This window comes from Bubalus bubalis, chromosome 4 (genome assembly GCF_019923935.1).
Source record: "Bubalus bubalis isolate 160015118507 breed Murrah chromosome 4, NDDB_SH_1, whole genome shotgun sequence".
NCBI classification, from domain to species: domain Eukaryota; kingdom Metazoa; phylum Chordata; class Mammalia; order Artiodactyla; family Bovidae; genus Bubalus; species Bubalus bubalis.
The window spans coordinates 13,057,943-13,078,079 of record NC_059160.1 but is presented as its reverse complement, the minus strand read 5'-3'; the positions used below and the strand labels follow the sequence as shown (position 1 = coordinate 13,078,079).

General features: G+C 53.1%; 2 protein-coding genes across 5 annotated transcripts; both read left to right on the top strand.

Annotated features, from left to right (window-relative positions):
* The first annotated feature begins 81 nt into the window (after positions 1-81).
* FOXM1 (forkhead box M1) lies at positions 82-14,068 on the top strand. 4 transcript variants are annotated; one of them, XM_006069025.4, is made up of 10 exons: positions 87-239; positions 485-569; positions 1,956-2,504; positions 3,126-3,277; positions 4,844-5,044; positions 6,631-6,759; positions 7,525-7,569; positions 8,111-8,180; positions 8,327-8,496; positions 12,093-14,068. In XM_006069025.4, the coding sequence occupies exons 3-10, from the start codon at positions 2,000-2,002 to the stop codon at positions 13,104-13,106; spliced, it is 2,286 nt and encodes a 761-aa protein (XP_006069087.4). In that variant the 5' UTR covers positions 87-239; positions 485-569; positions 1,956-1,999; the 3' UTR covers positions 13,107-14,068. The 4 variants fall into 4 exon arrangements, with proteins under 4 accessions (XP_044796903.2, XP_025138819.3, XP_044796904.2 ...); XM_044940968.2 differs by lacking the exon at positions 485-569 and having other exon boundaries at positions 82-239; positions 8,114-8,180; XM_025283034.3 differs by lacking the exon at positions 485-569 and having other exon boundaries at positions 82-239.
* Positions 14,069-14,188: 120 nt separating this feature from the next.
* Positions 14,189-18,072, top strand: TEX52 (testis expressed 52). Its single transcript, XM_006069028.3, has 3 exons — positions 14,189-14,751; positions 15,996-16,546; positions 17,602-18,072. Exons 1-3 carry the CDS (start codon positions 14,680-14,682, stop codon positions 17,885-17,887), a joined length of 909 nt encoding a protein of 302 aa, XP_006069090.3. The 5' UTR covers positions 14,189-14,679; the 3' UTR covers positions 17,888-18,072.
* The last annotated feature ends 2,065 nt before the right edge of the window (positions 18,073-20,137 follow it).

Sequence of the window (20,137 nt, the reverse complement as noted above, 5' to 3'; positions counted from 1 at the left end):
CCGGCGCTGATTGGTCACGCTCGTCACGTGACCGCAACGCTCCGCCGGCGCCAATTTCAAACAGCGGAACAAACTGAAAGCCCCAGAGCGGGACCCCACCCCCGGCCCGGGCCTGGGACACCCTCCCCCCCTCCCCTCCCCCGCCGGGATCCCGGGATTCCCCGCCCCGCAGCCGGGGTCGCGGCCCAGCCCGCAGGTCGGAGCAGCGCCGAGCCGCCCGGAGCCGGCGGTGCAGCGAGGTGAGTGGGCGACGGGCTGGAGAACCGGGGCCGGCGGGCGCGGAGAGCTGGCTCCGGCCAGGGGGTTGCGGGGGACTGGCGACTGTGCGCCGTGCTGCTGCATCCAGCCTCCCGGGCCCCCACCCCCTCTCACCTCTCCCACTAAGCCCCCCAGCCTTTCCCCTGGGGCTGGGGTCCCTCTAAGCTTACTGCGCTGGTTGCAGCGGCTCGCACACTCCCCTGAGCCCAGGTGCTCTCCCTTCTAGGTAACCCAGTCTCCACTCCGCCCTGTCCCAGGACCCTCCTCCGGGTTCCTGAGACCCCCGCAGCCTTGCCCTGGTCTGGATGGGGGTGAGTCCCCGGGAGCCTCTCCGGAAATCTCCCGGCTAGAAAGTGTTGGCAATGGTAGCAAGTAAGCTGGTCAGAGTAGAAGGAAAAATTAAGACGCTTTAGACCAGGAAAATAACTTTTTGGGGGCGAGGAAGAATTACTAGCATCTACTGATTGATGGGTGGAGGGAGGAAGGGAGGGCGGAAGAGATAGGAGGTGGAAGTAAAACTGAGATTTGAAGGTAGAGGAAACCTAGATATAAAGGAAAGGGAGGCGGCAGAGTGGAGAGGGTCTGTGACCTCTAAGCAGATGGCAAATGTCAGACGAGCGTGACAGTCATTTCTAGGGAGATTGCAGATATTCTAAAGACAAGGCAGACAGTTATTCTGTCTCTCAAAGTACCTCTCAGCAGAATTTCACTACTTCGCACAATAGTAGAGTATGCCATGGATCTGTCAAAATCAACAGAACACAGTTTTTAACAGATAAAACTCTTCCTTAATGCACAGCACTAGTCAGGAGACAAGGATTATAGTCTTGGTTCTGGAAGAGAAGTTAAGCAAGATGGTAACATGCTTAGAAAGTTGAAATATGAACAAGCATATGCAGGTACTAAAATGTCGCTATATAAATAGTTTGCAAATTGTGAAAGAAAAAAATGTATATACTTTTTTTTAAGACCAGTGCTAGCATAATAGCCCATGAAACGATGTCACCCCTCAGCATTACTCTGGGTTTGAATAGAGCAGTTTCCCTTCTGTCTGAAGTCTTGTGCACTGGGAGATGATTTCTTCAGTGGTGTGACAGTAGTATAATGGTACAATCTGCCTTTTTCCTCTGATTCTGTGGGCTCAGACCAAGTGCTCTATGCTGGAATGGATCCTGGGATCAGAGTTCTGTCAGGATGGCCTGTTCCAGGGTCCTCATCCTGACAGTTACCGCAAGTGGTCTGTGTTAGACTAGGCAAGAAGAGACATTTCCACATTTGTAGCTTCTCCTCTTGTTTCTGTAACTGAACATTCCTTTTGGCCATGCCCCAGGGCTTGCAGATCTCAGTTTCCCAGCCAGTGATTGAACCCACACCCTTGGCAGTGAAAGTGCAGAGTCCTAACGGGCTGAACCACCAGGGAATTCCCAAAACATTCTTAAGCTTCCAGAGCCTTGACTATGTGGACCTACAGCCAACCTTATCCCACTCTCCCCCTTTGAATTTCTTCTGTTTGCTTCAGTTTTGTCTATAGAACTCATCTCCTTATAGTCCGCGGTCTTTGCAGAGGCCCAGGGAGCATTCACCTGGGCCTGTGGTTTCACACTCCTGGTCACATGATGAGGAAGACCCCTCCCTAACAGAACCTCCTTCTCAGCCTAACAAACCTTTGACCTCCCGCTGACCCTTGCCCTTTGCAGGGTCCACGCTTGTGATGCTCAATGGAGAGTGAAAGCACAGATTCATGATGAAAACTAGCCCCCGTAGGCCATTGATTCTCAAAAGACGGAGGCTGCCCCTTCCTGTTCAAAATGCTCCAGGTGACACAGCAGAGGAGGAGCCGAAGGGGCCCCCTGCCCAACAGGAGCCTGCTCAAGCGCAAGCCCCCAAGGAGGTGGCAGAGCCCAACCCCTGTAAGTTTCCAGCCAGAATCAAGATCCTGAACCACCCAACCATGCCCAACACGCAAGTGGTGGTCGTCCCCAACAACGCCAACATCCAGAGCATCATCACAGCACTGACCGCCAAAGGGAAGGAGAGTGGCAGCAGCGGGCCCAACAAGTTCATCCTCATCAGCTGTGGGGGAGCCCCCACCCCCACTCCAGGACCCCAGCCTCAAGCCCAAACCAGCAAGGACCCCAAGAGGACAGAAGTGATCACCGAGACCCTGGGACCAAAGTCTGCAACTGGGGATGAGAATCTTCCAAGACCAGCAGGAGCCCTTCCTGGGCAGAGATGGAAGAACTGTGGTATGTGGTCCGTAAGGCAAAGGGGGGAGGAGCCAGCCTTCGCTCTCTGGTGCAAGGACCATAGTCAGCCATGCTGATACCTAGGGCACACAGGTGTCTGCCTGAACTGGGGGAAAGTCTTGCCTTCCTTCAAGCTGAAACCTTGACCCAGATCTTTGGGCCCTGTCAACAGGGTTGCAATGTAATTCAGCATTCTGTTGCCTTCTTTATATTGGAAAAGGATTTGTTTATTGTTTCTATTTCTCCTTTGCAGTGACCACATAAGGAAGTAGGAATCTTTCTCCATCTTAATAAAGGAGAAACACGAGATGGGAAAATGACTTACTTTGTTGAGATGTTCGATCATGCTTTTTGTAAGGTTGCCTTGACCGATCTCTGAGGCTCAGGGTGGCTCAGGTTGAAATGCAACTTGAGCCGTGCTCCTGAATTTCTCCTGAAATCCTAAAAGGGCACCATTGATTCAGCATGCGCACTCCCTGTGCTTAAGGGCAGAGGTCCTGGAGAGGTGATCCCTGATCGCAGTCATCACCTGGAGAGGTGATGCCTAACTGCCAGTCTCGGTGGACCTGCCAGGCAGGGAATCGGGCACCTAAGTGGCGTCTTGGGTTGTCTCCCCTGTAGCTGGAGGTGAGGCAGCCAGCTGCCCCCTGGACAACAGCTTAACTAACATCCAGTGGCTTGGAAAGATAACTTCCGACGGACTGGGCTCCTGCAGCATCAAGCAAGAGGTGGAAGAAAAGGAGAATCGTCACCTGGAGCAGAGTCAGGCCAAGGTGAATGAACGGTCTTGTCCCCCACCAGGGCAGTCAGAGCCAGTACAGGGAATTTCTAAGAAGGGAAGTAGATCAGGTAGGCTGTGGAGCAGGATTGCCAAGTTTTCATGTTAGCACTTTATTTAGTGTTATTCTGCATAATTTGGAGCTCCCTTTCTGCCTGGGATCTTCCCCCCTACCCCCATCTGGGAAATTCCTTGAGGGCAGATTCCTCTGGCTCACCCTGTACCCTGTCAGCACTGGGTTTAACGCTCTATCCTTAGCAGGTACTTAGTATTCAGGGACTAATGAAGAGGCCTTAAAGAGGTATTCCAACAGTGGAAAAGGAGTACAGCATTTTTAACAAGATTGCTTTATTAGAAGACAAATTAACAGCAAATAAAATGAGTTGTGAATTTTAAATACCTCTCCAATCAAAATTGATTTGACCCATTTGTGTGGTCTGGGTTTATTTTTCATGATTGCTCTTCATATATACCCTTAATTCCTCATTCAACAGGTTTGGTGGGTTTTTTTTGCCTTGTCGGCAGCATGTGGAGATTTTAGCTCTCCCACCAGAGATCAAACTCTTGCCTCCTGCTTTGGAAATGTGGGGTTTAACCACTAGACTGCCAGGGAAGTCCCGTCAATAATTTTTAAAGGGGAAAATTTACGTGGATGTGTGCATAAGTGAAAATTGAGCTGTTCACTTAAAACTTGGTACTTTATAAAGTTATGGCTCAGTTTTTTTGAGGGGAAAGGGGGCCGTGTCTCATGGCTTGTGGGATCTTATAACAGTTCCCCGACCAGGGATGGAACCCAGGCCACCACAATGAAATTGCCAAGCCCTAACCACTGAACCTCTAGGGAATTCCCAAAGCAGGGAGTTGGTTTTTCGGGTTTTGTTGTGGCTGCACCTCGCAACTTATAGGATCTTGGTTCCCTGACCAGGGATTGAACCCACACCCCTGGTAGTAAAAGCAGAGTCCTAACCACTGGACTGCCAGGGAATTCCCTGAAGTTATAGCTCAATCTTTTTAAACATGGATGATCAGATCTTTGCCTCAGACTTATCCAGATGTGTGCCTTGCTGACCTTTGTCTGCCCACACTTTGGGGAATATTTCTGTTCTACAAACACTGAAAGGAGATGGGTTTGTTCACATCACATCAGGAGCAGGAATCGGACTAAGACCTAGATCCCTCAACCCTGAGGTCTGAAAAACAGGTATAGTTTTAACATACGATCAGTGCTTTAAGGTCATAATATATACCCAGACTTTCCTGAAAGGTTTCAACCAGCAAAGACTAGATGGACTTCTGTTTATTACCGGGCAATATTCTCAACAAAATGACTGATGACAGAGAAGTGGTCCTGTGTTCAGAGACTGGATGGGATCGTCTCCAAAATCCTTCCTGATCCTAAAGTTCTCTTCTATAGAACAGTGGTCTCGGATGAGTTTGTTTCTATTCCGGTCTGTGGGAGAAAAGCTTTCTCTAGAGAGTGTTCTTAAGGTGGGGGTGGGACAGGGGAGGCCTTGTGACCCTTCCTTTCATGGCCTATTTTTCTTTCCGTCTGGCTTCTCAGAGCCCTCAGGTGGAGAGGCCCCCTGGAGCGTCGGCACCCTGGCCGGACTCCGTGTCTGAACGACCCCCATACTCCTACATGGCTATGATACAATTCGCCATCAACAGCACAGAGAGGAAGCGCATGACCCTGAAAGACATCTACTCTTGGATCGAGGATCACTTCCCCTATTTCAAGCACATTGCCAAGCCAGGCTGGAAGGTATCATGTCCCGCAACAACCACAGTCTAGGTCACCCAGGCCTGTCATTTTGTCTACACAGCAGAGTGGTAGTCTGTGTCTGGTGCGGGGGGAGGAGTTAAGTGCCGACGATGCTAGAACCATAAACAATAGTCGTATCTTTTGGACTGAGACTTGACCCTACTGAATCCGGGCAAAACCATCAGTAAGAGCCCTGCAGCCACTTCATCTGTCGCTACCCGGGTAATGCACACTCTTCAGTGATGCTCAGAGCCCACTTCTGAGCTACACTGAATAGCGGCTAGAGTGTCTAGGTAGCTTTATGAAAACATATTGATGAAAAAAAAAAAAAAATCTGGGAGCCTCAAGATCCAAGGTTCACCTCCTGTAAAGTCACATCTCTTCTCCAGTAGGTGGGGATGTTCTCTGCCTCATGTTCATGGGAAAACAGATGCCCTGGAGCCATAGCTCATGCAGGTCTGATAGCCACAGCTCAGGGGCCCTACGGATGCTCTGTCCCAAGCCAAAGGGCTTTTGGATTGTTTTCCCCACAGCAGGAATCTTTTTATAGTTTTTATTTATTTATTTTTAATTGAAACATAGCTGCTTTACAATATTGTGTGGGTTTCTCTTGTTCAACAACATGAATCAGCTATATACATATATCCCCTCCCTCTTGAGCCTCCCCCCCGACCCCAGCCCAGCCCACTTGGTCATCGCAGAGCACCAAGCTGAGCTCCCTATGCTATTCTGCAGCTTCCCTCTAGCTGTCTGTCTTACGCATGGAGGCGCATGTCAGCATGTGTCAGTGCTGCTCCCCCAGTTCATCCCACCCTCCCCTTCCCCACCACTTCCACCAGTCTGCTCTCTACGTCTCTGTCTCTATTCCTGCCCTGCAGCTAGGTTCATCTGTACCATTTTTCTAGAGTCCATATATATGTTAATAGACAATATTTATTTTTTTCTTTCTGACTCACTTCACTCTGTAACAGGCTCTAGGTTCATCCACGTCTCTGCAAATGACTCAAATGTGTTCCTTTTCGTGGCCAAGTAATGTTCCGCTGTATATATGTACTGTAACTTCTTTATCCATTCATCTATCAGTGGACATCTAGGTCACAGCAGAACTCTCAGCCTCACACTCTCACCTCAACTAAATTCCCCAGCTTCCCGATTTCTTTTTTATTTGTTTGCTGCACCTTGTGACTTGCCGGATCTCAGTCCCCCGACCAGGCTTTGAACCTGGGCCCCAGCAGTGAGAGCACCGCGTCCTAACTGCTGGCACACCAGGGAACTCCCCAGCATTGTAATTTCTCCCCCCACCTCTCTGGCTACCGGTTCTTGTCACAGCCTCACTCATCTTTCCCAGCCCCCAACAGCTGTCCAGGTCTCTGCTTTATCACCACCTCAGGAACGGCCCCGGTCCCTGTCCCTACTAGACAGCTGGGTTGGTGGCTCAGGTCACCTGGCCTACCAAGCGGACAGTCCCAGGAGCAGCCAGCAAGCAAGGTTATGAGACACGGAGCCAGGGGCTAACCTCCTCGGGGCCATCAGAGGTGGCGCTCCCAGAGCCAGAGTAGCTGATGAGCCATGTCCTCTACTTTCAGAACTCCATCCGCCACAACCTCTCTCTACATGACATGTTCGTCCGTGAGACATCTGCCAACGGCAAGGTCTCCTTCTGGACCATTCACCCCAGTGCCAATCGCTACCTGACACTTGACCAGGTATTTAAGGTAAGTGTACTGGTTTTGTCCAAATACAGCCAGTGCTGGAGGTCATGATGTCCATCTCAAAAGAAAACAAGTCCTTGGCGGGGAGCGGGGGGCAGGCAGCCAAACTTTGGATAGGAATCCATCCTTCCACGCCCCCGGCCCCGCCCCACCCCACCCCCAGCTGCCGGCATCCTAAATAAAGCAGACTTTCCTCTCCACCAAAAAAATAAGAAAGACGCAAGTCCTCCTTGGGATGAGCTTGTCTGCTAAGGGCAGAGTTAAGGGCCGACCAGCCCCTAAGGAACAGCACCTTCTCTGCTAGACCAGGCCCCAGAGAGGACTTCCTCTTCCAGAAAGGGGACCTCCTGGGGCAGGGTGGCCCCTACTGCCCTGTGATAAGAACTGCCTAGGATACTTCTTAAAATACAGCCTCCCAAGCCCCTCTTGGGGCTTCTGATTCAATAGGCCTGGGATGAGCCCAGGAGTATGTTTTTAGCAAGAATCTCAGGTGATTCTTAGAAAGTCTAGGAAACATGGGGTTAAAAAGCCGATCTTTACAGTGGAGAGTAGAAACGGAGCCTACAGAATCTCTCGTCAGAAGTGATCACTTTGGGGCTTCAGAGTGCCCACAAGGCTGCCGCTAGCTGCCTCCACTCTCCTGGGAGAAGCCATAGTTGAGGGTGGCCCTGGGCGTCCATCCGGAGTAGGTGTATCCATCTGGCCAGCTTGACTGCACTGGTGGTAACTTGGTCTTATTTCTCTCCCACGATGCCCATCCACCACCAGCCACTGGACCCAGGGTCTGCACACTCGCCCGAGCACTCGGAATCAGTAAGGTTCTTTCCCTCCCGCTCGGGGCTCGGCCTTGTTACCCCTGCACGCTCAGCATGGTTTCGGTGACAGGGACAAGGTGTTAGCCGGAGATGGGAGCCTGTGGCCATGCGCCTGCCAGCCCTGAACGCAGAGCCTTGCTTCTGGGCATCAGGACACTGGTGACCGCCACTACCTCCCACTCCTGTGGACTCATCAAGGTGGCCTGAGCAGAGCAGCATGTGGCAGGGGGACCCGCCCCAGGCTCACCGCAGGATGCTGATGAGGTGCACGGCACAGGTCCAGCGGGCGGCCGTTGCTCTCTCTTCTCTACCTGGCTTTTCTTTGCCTTCCTAGAGCTCCATGCTTTGCACCCTGGGGGTGAGGACACCTGGATGAGGTGGGAGGATCACCCGCCGCCCTGTGCCTCTGCTGCCACCTTCCTGGGACCAGGCGGTCGATCCACTCCATGCCCAGTCCCGGAGCAGCTGGTGGGGTCCCCTACCCTGTCCCCCTGCCCTCCTGACCCCAGTCTGTCTCTCTCCCTCTCTGTCCCAAACAGCAGCAGAAACGGCCCAACCCTGATCTCCGCCGGAACGTGGCCATCAAAACCGAACTCCCCCTGGGTGCACGTTAGTACAGGGGGAGGCCTGGTCCCTGGGCACACCCACAGGGGCGCAGATGCGGGAGTCAGGGCCCAGGGAAGGAGAGCAAAGAACCCAGGGCTGGGAGGGGACCCGGCCCTGGACCTTGCTCCCGACCCATCCTGTTCCCCCAGGGCGGAAGATGAAGCCACTACTGCCACGGGTCAGCTCGTACCTGGTGCCCATCCAGTTCCCCGCGAACCCGTCGCTGGTGCTGCAGCCCTCGGTCAAGGTGCCCTTGCCCCTGGCGGCCTCGCTCTCAGAGCTTGCCCGCCACAGCAAGCGAGTCCGCATCGCCCCCAAGGTCAGTGCCTCAGGTCTTCTCCGAGGAGAGACTCCAGTCCGTGACGGGCTCTGCTTCGTGTCCGTTGAGAAGCTTGTAAATTTAGTGGGTAGACCAGGCATCGATGCACAGGAAAATGCAATAGTGTTATAAGAGCCAAAAAGGAACTTGTTAGGGACTTCCCTGGTGGTCCAGTGGTTAAGACTCCACACTCCCAGTGCAGAGGGCATGGGTTTGATCCCTGGTCAAAAAACTAAGATCCTGCATGACACTCAGCATAGCCTTAAAAAAAAAAAAAAAAAATCCTAGTAAACTATCCTTAAAAAAAAAAATTCCCAATAAAAAGAACTTTACAATGTAAGCGATGTTAGAAGGCCCACATGTGCCTGATGAGTTTATGAGAATTGAGATGAGGGTGATTGTTATAGGAGATGGGCTGGGATGGTTCAGGAAGAGTTCACTAGTGAAGCAGGCTTAAGAAGTAGGTTGGGGCAGCAGTGTGGAGAGGACCTTGTAAAGGGCATGGCCTGGGTCACGCCCAGTCACAACCATAGAGTGGCTGGACAGTCTACCCCTGGATTTCTCGACCTCCAAACAGCTGACATTCAGGGCTTCCCAGGTGGCGCTAGTGGTAAAGTACCGGCCTGCCGATGCAGGAGACGTAAGACGCTGGAGTTCCATCCCTGGTTGGGAAGATCCCCTGGAGAAGGAAATGGCAACCCACTTCAGTGTTCCTGCCAGGAAAATCCCATGGATAGAGGAGCCTGGTGGACTACAGTCCATGGGGTGGTAAAGAGTCTGAGGCGACTGAGCATGCACAGTGGTTTGTGGGGGCGAGGTGCCACCCTATGCCCTGAGGGATGCTTAGCAACCGCATCCATGGTCTCTGCTGGATGCCAGGAGCACCGCCTGGTGTGACAGTTAGGACATCTTCTGGTGTTGCTGAGAGTCCCCTGGGGAGAGCTGCTCCTGGCTGAGATCAGCAGTCGAGCTGGAACGCTGGAGAGGGCAAGTTACAACCCCACCATGATATAGAGAAGAATCTGTGAGCAGGACCTGGCCTGTAACAGATTAAGGAAGGGCCCCTCTGCCCCTTTCTCAGAGATGGAAATAGCTGCAATTTCAGATAGAGACTTGGGTTTGCTTTTGTTTTTTAATTTAAAACTATCACTTTCAGTTCACTTCAGTCGCTCAGTCATGTCCGACTCTTTGCGACCGCATGAATTGCAGCACGCCAGGCCTCCCTGTCCATCACCAACTCCCGGAGTTCACTCAAACTCATGTCCATCGAGTCAGTGATGCCATCCAGCCATCTCATCCTCTGTCATCCTCTTCTCCTCCTGCCCCCAATCCCTCCCAGCATCAGAGTCTTTTCCAATGAGTCAACTCTTTGCATGAGGTGGCCAAAGTACTGGAGCTTCAGCTTTAGCATCATTCCTTCCAAAGAAATCCCAGGGCTGATCTCCTTCAGAATGGACTGGTTGGATCTCCTTGCAGTCCAAGGGACTCTCAAGAGTCTTCTCCAGCACCACAGTTCAAAAGCATCAATTCTTCAGCGCTCAGCTTTCCTCACAGTCCAACTCTCACATCCATACATGAGTACTGGAAAAACCATAGCCTTGACTAGATGAACCTTTGTTAGCAAAGTAATGTCTCTGCTTTTCAATATGCTCTCTAGGTTAGTCATAACTTTTCTTCCAAGGAGTAAGTGTCTTTTATTTTATTTTATTTTATTTTATTTTTATTTTTTAGTGTCTTTTAATTTCATGGCTGCAGTGACCATCTGCAGTGATTTTGGAGCCCAAAAAAATAAAGTCTGACACTGTTTCCCCATCTATTTCCCATGAAGTGATGGGAGCAGATGCCATGATCTTCATTTTGTGAATGTTGAGTTTCAAGCCAACTTTTTCACTCTCCTCTTTCACCTTCATCAAGAGGCTTTTTAGTTCCTCTTCACTTTCTGCCATAAGGGTGGTGTCATCTGCATATCTGAGATTATTGATATTTCTCCCGGCAATCTTGATTCCAGCTTGTGCTTCTTCCAGCCCAGCATTCTATACATAAAAGTATACATACCAGCATAGATAATTTTCCTTAAATGCATTCATGTGATTGTAGCATGGATAGTGTTTTTGTTTCAATGCAGTCTTGCAGTTTTTTTCCTCCTTCATTTTGCCTCTCCTCACCTTCCCCATGTCCCCCCTGCTCCCCGTGATAAGCCATGTTGACAGTTTAGCGTGCCTTCTCCCATGATTCATTCATGCTCTTAGCATGCTCTGCGTACATGGATCACCGTAACCATGTTACACATACGCACACACCACGCAGGGCCTCGACAGTGGGGTCGTATTACACTTTCTGCCCCATGGAAATTCTTCCAATCACTTGGCATCGCTCTAATTCGCTTTTTTTTTTTTTTAATGTGGACCTTTTTTTTAAGTCTTTATTGTATTTGTTACAATATTGCTTCTATTTTATGTTTTGGTTTTTTGGCCTCCAGGGATGTGGGATCTTAGCTCGCCAACTAGGGGTCGAACCCAGGTCCCCTGCATTGGAAGGCGGATTCTTAACCACTGGATCACCAGGGAAGCTCCTTATTCACTATTTTTTCATGGCACATAATAGTCCATGATGTGACTTTGCCATAAATTTTCTAACCATTCTGCTTTCTTGGGCACATTTTTTCAGGCTTTTTTTGCTCTATGACCAACATTGTAATAAATACCTTTGCAAGTATCTTTCTTGCTGGTGCTTTTATTTCTGTGGGTAGAGAACAAGACATGAGATTGCTGAGGGGGCAAGTGTTTTAAAGTTTATTAAATACTGCAGGATTGATTTTAAGAAAAATCTGTGGTAACTCACATACATATCAACAAGACCCGTTTGCCGGCAATTGGTATCATCACCCTTTTACAATATTTGCCCATGTCCAGTGTGTGAAGGATACTTGCTTGTTTCATTTCATCTACTTGTCCTTATGCGTAAGTCAGCAGCTGCTCACCACGCTCGGTCACTTGGAATCATTCACTGTGAGATGCTTATTTACACTCATGGACTGTCTTCTTACAGGGATTTGTTAAAAAGTGTATAACTTGTCTTTTCAGATATTTTTTACTCCTCTTGCTTGCTTCTTAACTTTATGATCTCTCTTGCCACAGTAAGATTTCTATTTTTATATAGTCAAGTATGTCTCTCTTCTCTTTTACAGCTTCTGGGGTTCCAGACTTGGTTTAGAAGGTTTATCCCGCTGCTGACCCTCAGATTATAAACGTACTCTAGAGAGTACGTCTGTAGATTTCCTTTCAGGATTTGAATGGTTTTAGTTTTTCTGTTTAAGTCCTTGTATGAAACAGACATCCACTTGTATTTTCTCTTGGATGGGTGCTAATGACACCAGCACCATAGAAAATGCTCTTTTTACCCCAGAATTAAACCACCAGCTTCATCACATGGTCTCATATTTAACAGTCTTCAAGACTTTGAAGACAAGGGGAACGGCACCAAACCAGCACGTCATTTGTCTCAGTGATAAGCTTGTGTCCCGTCCCCCCCACCTCGCCCCAGTGCCTGATGGCCTCTGTGGGGCTCCCTTTCAGCGTGTCCTGCTTCCCTTCCAGGTGCTGCTAGCAGATGAGGGGGTGGCCTCTCTGCCCACGGCAGGACCGGTGACAGAGGAGAAGCTACTCCTCGCGGAAGGACTGTCTCCTCTGCTTCCTGTCCCGTCCATCAAGGAGGAAGACGTCCAGCCTGGGGAGGAGACACCACATCTAGGGAGGCCCATCAAAGTCGAGAGCCCACCCCTGGAAGCGTGGCCTTCACCCTGCCCATCGGTCAAGGAAGAGTCATCCCACTCCTGGGAGGACTCGTCCTGCTCCCCAACCCCCAGGCCCAAGAAGTCCTCCAGCACTGGGTCCAGGTCCCCCGCCCGCCGTGTCTCCGACCTGCTGGTGATCAAACGCAGGGAGGGGCGGGAGATGAGCCGGTCTCGGAGGAAACAGCACCTCGTGCCGCCCCGCCTGGACGAGCCCGAGCTGCTCCTCTCCGAGGGCCCGGGGGCTCCCCAACCAGCCCTGGCAGGGCTCCCGCAGCCTACCTGCCAGCTCGGCTCCCCGCCAGAAGACGGAGGCCCCTTTAAGACACCCATTAAGGAGATGCTGCCCACCTCCTCCACCCCCAGCAAATCTGCCCTCCCCACGACCCCTGAGTCCTGGAGGCTCACACCCCCAGCCAAAGTGGGGGGGCTCGACTTCAGCCCCGTACGAACCCCCCAGGGTGCCTTTGGCCCCCTGCCGGACTCCCTGGAGCTCGCGGATCTCAGTGCCACCCCTCTGAAAAGCGTCCCCCTCTTTGACTCCCCCCGAGAGCTCCTCAATTCCGAACCCTTTGACCTTGCCACTGACCCCTTCGGCAGCTGCCTGCCCTCCGACATGGAGGTCCCCAAGCCGGGTTCCCCCGAGCCGCAGGTGGCCGGCCTCTCGGCCAACCGCTCTCTGACCGAAGGCCTGATCCTGGACACGATGAACGACAGCCTCAGCAAAATCCTGCTGGACATCAGCTTCCCTGGCCTGGAGGAGGACCTGCTGGGCCCCAGCAGCGTTGGCTGGACTCAGTGCATTCCTGACCTGCGGTAGAGGCAGGGCTCCTGCCCCTCAAGCCATCCACTCACTCTCCAGGCGCTCGGGGGCCGGCCTTCCGAGTCCTCTGCGAGGACAGTCTGCGGGGGCCATCCACTCGCCCAGTGCCCCACTCCCCGGACTGGCAATGCTACAGCAGGTGCCCTGTCTGAGCCACTCCTGGGCCTTCTGCAAGCAGCAAGGTCCTGGGGGCTGGTCTCTGTGCCCCCAACTCCCCACCAGGCGCTGAGGGTGGGAACAGCAGAAACAGGGTGAGAAGGGAGGAGGGTCCCCCAGACTGTTGGCATCTGTGCCCAACAGCATCCCTCCACCTTCCCTGCTGCACTGCAAGGTGGCCCTTGTAAATAGTGTATACGCTCCAAATTATCCTCTAATTATAAACGTAAGCCTATCTTCTTAGATTATCATCCAGAGACTGCCAGAAGAGGGGTGGGATGACGGGGTGGGGGTTCCAGTTTGCTTCTGTTCCTTGCTTTTGGCTCCTGGAGGTGGGAGGGCTGCAATGCACGGTTCCTTCGGGGCCCCTCCCTCGAGAGTTCCTCACAGTGGGTGCCCAGAGGAGCGGGTCTGCCTGCCAGGGTGCCTCTCACTGCCCTTGCCTCCCACCAGCCCCCATTTCCAAGTCAGCTTTCCTGCACGAAGAAATCCTGGTAAAAGGGGCCCTTATTATGGGTCAAGAGTTGAGGTGGGGGTGGAGGTACCTGGACCAGAGTGGCTGCCCCCACGTGCCCAAGAGACGTGTCTCTGATCAGGAGCCTAATCATGCCAGAGAGACACGACAGAAGGTGGAGGCCAGCCAGCCTGCCCGCCTTACCTGGCCTGCCTGCCCACCTTAGCTGGCACCACCGCTTTGTAGAGAGCTGCCCGGGGTCCCTGCTGACCACATGCACAGGCCCCGGCTCCAGAACACTACTGTAACTACCTACCCAATAAAGCCCAAGGGCACATGCTGGTCTGTGCGTGCTGGTGTCTGGTCCCTATGGCGTGAGGAGGGGCTGGGAAGGAAAGCGTGTGACAGTAAACCTGGCGATGGGGAAGATGCAAGGCTTGAAGCCAACATGGGGCCCTGGAAGGAGAGTTCAGAGGGCTTCAGCCTAGTCACCGCACTCCCCGCACCCCCACCCTGGTACCTCCTCTAACTCAGCAGTCAGCTGCAGGTCTCCCATGCTGGTCTCTCATAACCGTCTTCTTTTCGGGGTCTCTGAACCTGCTGGAGGAATTTGGGCCTTTCAGAGAGAGCTCCCTAAGAGAAAGGCCTACCCAGCAACCCCCCAGCCCCCAACGTTAGGGAAGGATGCCTGGGAGCCAGCGACCCTGCCTTTTTCCTCTTGCCTTCCTAGCAAGAAATCCCTCCTCTGAAGCAGCTCCTATTACAAGTTCTATCCCCCACCCACCTCACCTGAAAGGCAGCCAGGTACCAAGGGACAGGTGAGCCCTCCCAGGGAGGGGTAAGGGCCTCCTCCCTGCGTTGCCACCCAGGGAGTATCGCCATAGCAACCCCAGCAGCAAACAATGCTGCCAAGAAAGTCTTCCCTACAAAGCTGCCCCTGCTGCTGGGGAGCCCAGAAAAATGGCCAGCCATCTGCAAAGACGACCCGGAGGGCTAGACAACCCATCCCGAGTGAGAGAAACTTTCCTGAAGGTAGGAGGCAGGAACACATCTCTGCAGCGGCCTTCTGCATCCTGCTGGGTGAGAGGCTGTCCCCACCCTGGGATGGGCCTTGCTCTCCCCTGGGCAGCAGAGCCCCTGGCACATGAACCCTCATCCTGTGACCCTGTGAACACGGGGCTCAGAGGAAAGGAGAGGAGATGTGTGATCATGACCTCTTAGGCCCTCTCCCCAGGGTGCTGGTGTAGACTTGACTCAGTGGTCTGGGCCCAAGAAATGGATGAGTTTTGGGAAATAGAAAAGTCCTCGGGGCCAGTGGGAAGGAGAGGCATTTTGGGGAAGCATGGGGGTCCCAAGCAGCACAGCCTGGGGTCCAACTCCACCATCCTTGCTCAGCGCTGCGGGTGAGCTCTTCATCCTCCTGTGCCTTGCTTTCAGCATCTTTGAGATGGAACAATAGCACTTGCTCGAAGGCTGTGAGAGTTACATGAAAGTAAAAGTTGCTCAGTCGTGTCCGACTCTCTTCAGCCCCATGGACTGTAGCCCACCAGGCTCCTCTGTCCATGGAATTCGCCAGGCAAGAATACTGGAGTAGGTTGCCATTTTCCTTCTCCAGGGGATCTTCCCAACACAGCAATCGAACCTGGGTCTCCTGTATTTGCAGGCAGATTCCTTACCATCTGAGCCACGTGGGAAGCCTGTGAGGGTTACATGAGATGTGGATAAGTGTTTAGCAACATGTCAAGTACATCTTTGCTAGTGTATTTCCATGGGGAAAGGAGGAGAAAGGGGAGGAAGCCCATCTGATGCTTCCTGCACTTGCTTGTATCTCAGTGAGGAATGAGGGGAATGCAACAGTCACAGAGAAGCTGGGGAGGGGAGGAGCCGGGACAGAAAAGCCCTGGCCCATCCCCTGGAGAACCATTTTCCTTCCACACTCTTCTTGGAAGCAGCATTTTCTGGAGAGGAGCTTTAGACCCCAGGCAGGAATGGGGACCCAGCATGGGAGAAAGGATGAAGGCCAAGTGAGGAGTGGGAACATGTCAGTTGAGGAAAGAGGCTGGAATCAAAGCCAAAATCCGATAGATGGAAAGAGAAAGACTGATGAGGTTGCATGCGAATCACACAGAGTGGCCACACACTTCGAGGGCTTGGCAGAAACAGTCCCTAGCCAGGCCACCAGGTCCTAATGAGAACCCGAGTCCAGAGGTGGCTGGCAGCTGGTCTTCTCTGGGGAGGAGAGTCAGAGCACCCCAGACTCCCTTGTCTCTCCCCAGATGGTCCACGCCCATGAGACCCTCCCGACCCCCGGCACATGGGTTCAACGTGAGTTCCTCCTCCCCAGTGAGCCCAAGGAGCTGCCCGGCTTCACCCAGCAAGCCTACTACCAGCTGGCCCTGAAGCCACCACCCTACACGGAGATGAAGGCCAAGGTGCGCCAGCGACTGACCTGCCCCTGGAAGGACACCGCCCAGCACACCTGGGGCTTCCACACCTGGCTGGACGTCGGGCGTCTGCCAGCCACCTTCCCCTCCAGGCCCGACAAGCCCTACGACAGCAACATCTGGCGCTGGCTGACGGACTCCAGGGCCCACCACCGGCCCCCGGCAGAGCCCCCTGTGCCCCCTCCCTCCTGGCTGGGTCAAAACAGCTTCCTGACCTTCATCTCCTGTACTCCGATCTTCCTGGACGTGAACAGGAGGAAACAGGTGATCTTCAGGACGATGAAGGAACTCCAAGAGGTGGAGAAGCTCAAGCTGAGGAGTGAAGTGAGGGTGCCCCCACTCGACACCCACGGCAACATCCTTCCCCCCAAGGCCTCCAAGAAGTAAGAGGAGCTCCCTTGTCAGGGAGCCCACCTGTGTCCAGGTGACCCCTCCCTCTTCCATTCCTCTTTCTGATGCTTTACCTTCCCTCCTCCGTGGTCCTGAAAACCACACTCTTGTCTGAACATAGCTGGAGAGGAGAGGTGGAGGCCAGGGAACCACAGCACAGGAGGGGCTTGATGACTTAAGGGGAGTTTAGGGGATCCAGCTGTGTGCTTTACACCTGCCAGGCCCTGGGGATACAGAGACATGTCATTCAGTCCCTGCCCTCCAGGAGCTTCCGAAAGGCAGGTACCACTGCACACGTGTGGAAAGACGGCTCTCAATGCCAGCACACACCCTCCAAGTACCCAAAGTGTGAGACAGACAGTGGATGTCGTGAGGACGTCAATTATCAACAGAAAGAGCCAGAGGCAGAGTGAAAGTGTTAGTTGTTCAGTCGTGTCTGACTCTTTGCGACTCCATGAACTGTAGTCCCCCAGGCTCCTCTGTCCATGGGATTCTCCAGGCAAGAATACTGGAGTGGATTGCCATGCCCTTCTCCAAGGAATCTTCCTGACCCAGGGATCAAACCTGCAACTCAACACCTCCTGCATTAGCAGGCGGGTTCTTTACCACTGAGCCACCAGGGAAGCCCTGTATTCAACTCTGTTGTGTGAAAAGCGGACTTCCCAAGGCAGAACTGAATACTGCACGTCTGCAGACCAGGGCCAGAGGGCGGTGGGTCAGAGCGGGAAGGTCTTCTATAATTGTGGTGTTGAGGACAAGGAGTACGGCATTGGTGGAGGAGGTGGGAGGGCTTAAAAAATAGCTAGAATCTGAATGATTCCCTTACAGACCACAGGGTGGAAGACTACCAACCATATAGCATGATGTCACCAGCCTCACATCAAAACGTACACGCAGGGTGCAGGCCACTGGGCTTAGGTCCGGGTCCAGGTGGGCAGAGGGCTGGAAGGGGTCCCCATGGGCTGATGGCTGGCAACATCACCTCCCCAGCCCTGTCCCCTGAGTCTCCCTTTTGACCTCTGTCCTGTCTGCACCTTTCCCCCGACAGGTACCGACACTTCTCAGCTGGTGGAAGGTATGAGCCTGGGGGCCTCCAGCTCATGCCCAACCCTCTTCCCAATGATCTGGCCAGGAGCTGGCCCTGCCCGAACCCACTGCCTCACTACCGGGAGCAGGCGGCCAGGCTGGCCTTGCTGCCCAGTGCGCCTCTGAGCCAGGACCTGGTGAGGAACTACCGAACCCTGCTGGAGAGCCGGGTGGCCTTGCCCCTCCACTGTCTCTCCAGGGCCCGTTCTGGCAGAACCTCAGTGAGAAGGAGACCTGGACACCTGTAGAAGCCTCCAGGTGTGTGGCACCATGGTGGGCACACAGAGCCCCCAGCTGTGGTGTCTCAACCCGAGGACCTTCAGCAGGAAGTCTCAGCGGCCAAAGGACTCAGGCTTCTGCAGACAGAGCCTCTCCACCACCCTCCCCAGCTTCATCTGTACCCCAGCTTCTGGAGACTCTACTGAGATTCTAATCTGTTCTGTCTTGCTTGGAGCGACCGCTCGAGGCAGATGGGAGGACTGGGGAGAGCAGAGGAGGATCCAGTTCCTGGCAAGAAGCGGTGTGTGCCTGTGTGTGTGTGTCTGTATGTCTGTGTCCATGTGTCTATGTGCATATGTCTGTGTGTCTGTGTGTGTCTATGTCTGTGTGTGTGTGTATCTGTGTGTCTGTGTGTGTCTGTGTGTGTGTCTGTGTTTCTGTGTGTGACTGTGTCTGTGTGTCTGTGTGTGTGCCTGTGTGTATATGTCTGTGTCTGTGTGTGTGTATGGTGTGTATGTCTGTGTGTATGTCTGTGTGTGTCTCTGTGTGTGTTTACATGTGTGTCTGTGTATGTGTCTGTGTGTGTCTCTGTGTGTATATCTGTGTGTGTCTATGTCTGTGTTTGTGTGTATATGTCTGTGTGTATGTCTATGTGTGTCTGTGTCTGTGTGTGTGTATGTCTTTGTGTGTGTGTCTGTGGTCTGTGTCCGTGTGTCTGTGTCTGTGTGTCTGTGTGTATATGTCTGTGTCTGTGTGTGTGTGTTGTGTCTGTCTGTGTCTGTGTCTGTGTGTCTGTGTGTATATGTCTGTGTGTGTGTGTCTGTGTGTATGTCTATGTGTGTCTGTGTGTCTGTTAAATATGTCTGTCTGTGTCTGTGTGTATGTCTATATGTGTCTGTGTGTCTGTTATATATGTCTGTGTGTGTGTGTGTGTGTTGTGTCTGTCTGTGTCTGTGTCTGTGTGTCTGTGTGTATATGTCTGTGTCTGTGTGTGTGTATGCCTGTGTGTGTGTCTGTGGTCTGTGTGTGTGTCTGTGTGCGTGTGTCTGTGTGCATATGTCTGTGTGTGTCTCTGTGTGTGTTTGCATGTGTGTCTGTGTATGTGTGTGTCTGTGTGTCTGTGTATATATCTGTGTGTGTTTGTGTGTGTCTTTGTGTGTATATCTGTGTGTGTCTGTGTCTCTGTATGTATATCTCTGTGTGTTTGTGTGTTGTGTGTTTCTCTGTGTGTATCCATGTGTGCTTGTGGGTCTCTGTATGTGTGTGTACATGTGTGTGGTGTGGGGAGAGCATGTGGACGATGAGTTATCTCCACTCTCAAAGCCCATTTGGAGCAAGACTGGGATTGGTCAGGACACAGGAAGCTTCTTAGGCAAAAACAACCTCTATTCCAGCCCTCCCTGGACCATCTGAAGTCTGGACAGAGCCCGGAAGGCACCCTGCTGGGTTGTGGGTCCCACACAGAGTTTGGGGGAGCAGAGGTCAGCCCAAGGCTGTGCTGGAGGAGGGAGAATTGGGTCTGAGGCAGGCTGACCAGGCCTCGGCAGAAGGACAGGAACAAAGTGGAGATTTAAGGTAAAAGCGGGAGCAGTTGCCCCAGAGCCACACCTTAGGGCCCGTGCTCACCCCAGGGCCTCAGGTTTCACACTGGAGGTGGGGGGAGGAAGGCGGAGACAAGGGACCTCAAGCGGAGGCAGGCAAAGCGCATGGGTCAGAAGGGTGTTGACCGGCTGGGTGGAAAGTGGGCAGGAGGGGCTGGAGAGGGAGAAGCTGCAGCAGGGGCCCACCTCCCCTCCCCTCGCCCATGTCATACCCCCACGTCAGTGACCTTCCCCAGCTGGTTTCTTTTGGCTTCTCTGCCCCCTGCCCTCTTTGCCCACTTGTCTCGAGTCCATGGGAATCAGGAGGCACCTGGGAATCAAATATCACCAGGGTTCCAGCCCTGGTCTAGCCGCTCACCAGACGAGCGCCCTCTGACAGGGTCCTTGTTCCCCCTAGGCTCTCATCTTCCTTCTCCGCACAGTGGGAACCACTAGGGCAAAAATAAGTGGAATAGGGCTTCCCTGGTGACTCAGTGGTTAAGAATCTGCCTGTCAAGGGAGGAGACACAGGTTTGATCCCTGGTCCGGGAAGATCCCACATGTCTCAGAGCAACCACGCTTGTGTGGCACAGTCATTGAGCCTGTGCTCTAGAGCCCGGGAACTGCAACCACTGAAGCCCCCGTGCCACATACGGACGCCTGTGGGCCCTAGAGCCTGTGTTCTGCAATAAGAGAAGC

Bases quoted from the DNA above. Each gene is read 5' to 3' on its own strand.
- TEX52 (XM_006069028.3), top strand. From the start codon at position 14,680: ATGGCCAGCCATCTGCAAAGACGACCCGGAGGGCTAGACAACCCATCC. The intron at 14,752-15,995 runs GTAGGAGGCAGG...GTCTCTCCCCAG, and splicing joins TGAGAGAAACTTTCCTGAAG to ATGGTCCACGCCCATGAGAC. The intron at 16,547-17,601 runs GTAAGAGGAGCT...TTCCCCCGACAG, and splicing joins CCCCCCAAGGCCTCCAAGAA to GTACCGACACTTCTCAGCTG.
- FOXM1 (XM_025283034.3), top strand. From the start codon at position 2,000: ATGATGAAAACTAGCCCCCGTAGGCCATTGATTCTCAAAAGACGGAGG. The intron at 3,278-4,843 runs GTGAATGAACGG...CTGGCTTCTCAG, and splicing joins TGGAGCAGAGTCAGGCCAAG to AGCCCTCAGGTGGAGAGGCC. The intron at 5,045-6,630 runs GTATCATGTCCC...CTCTACTTTCAG, and splicing joins TTGCCAAGCCAGGCTGGAAG to AACTCCATCCGCCACAACCT.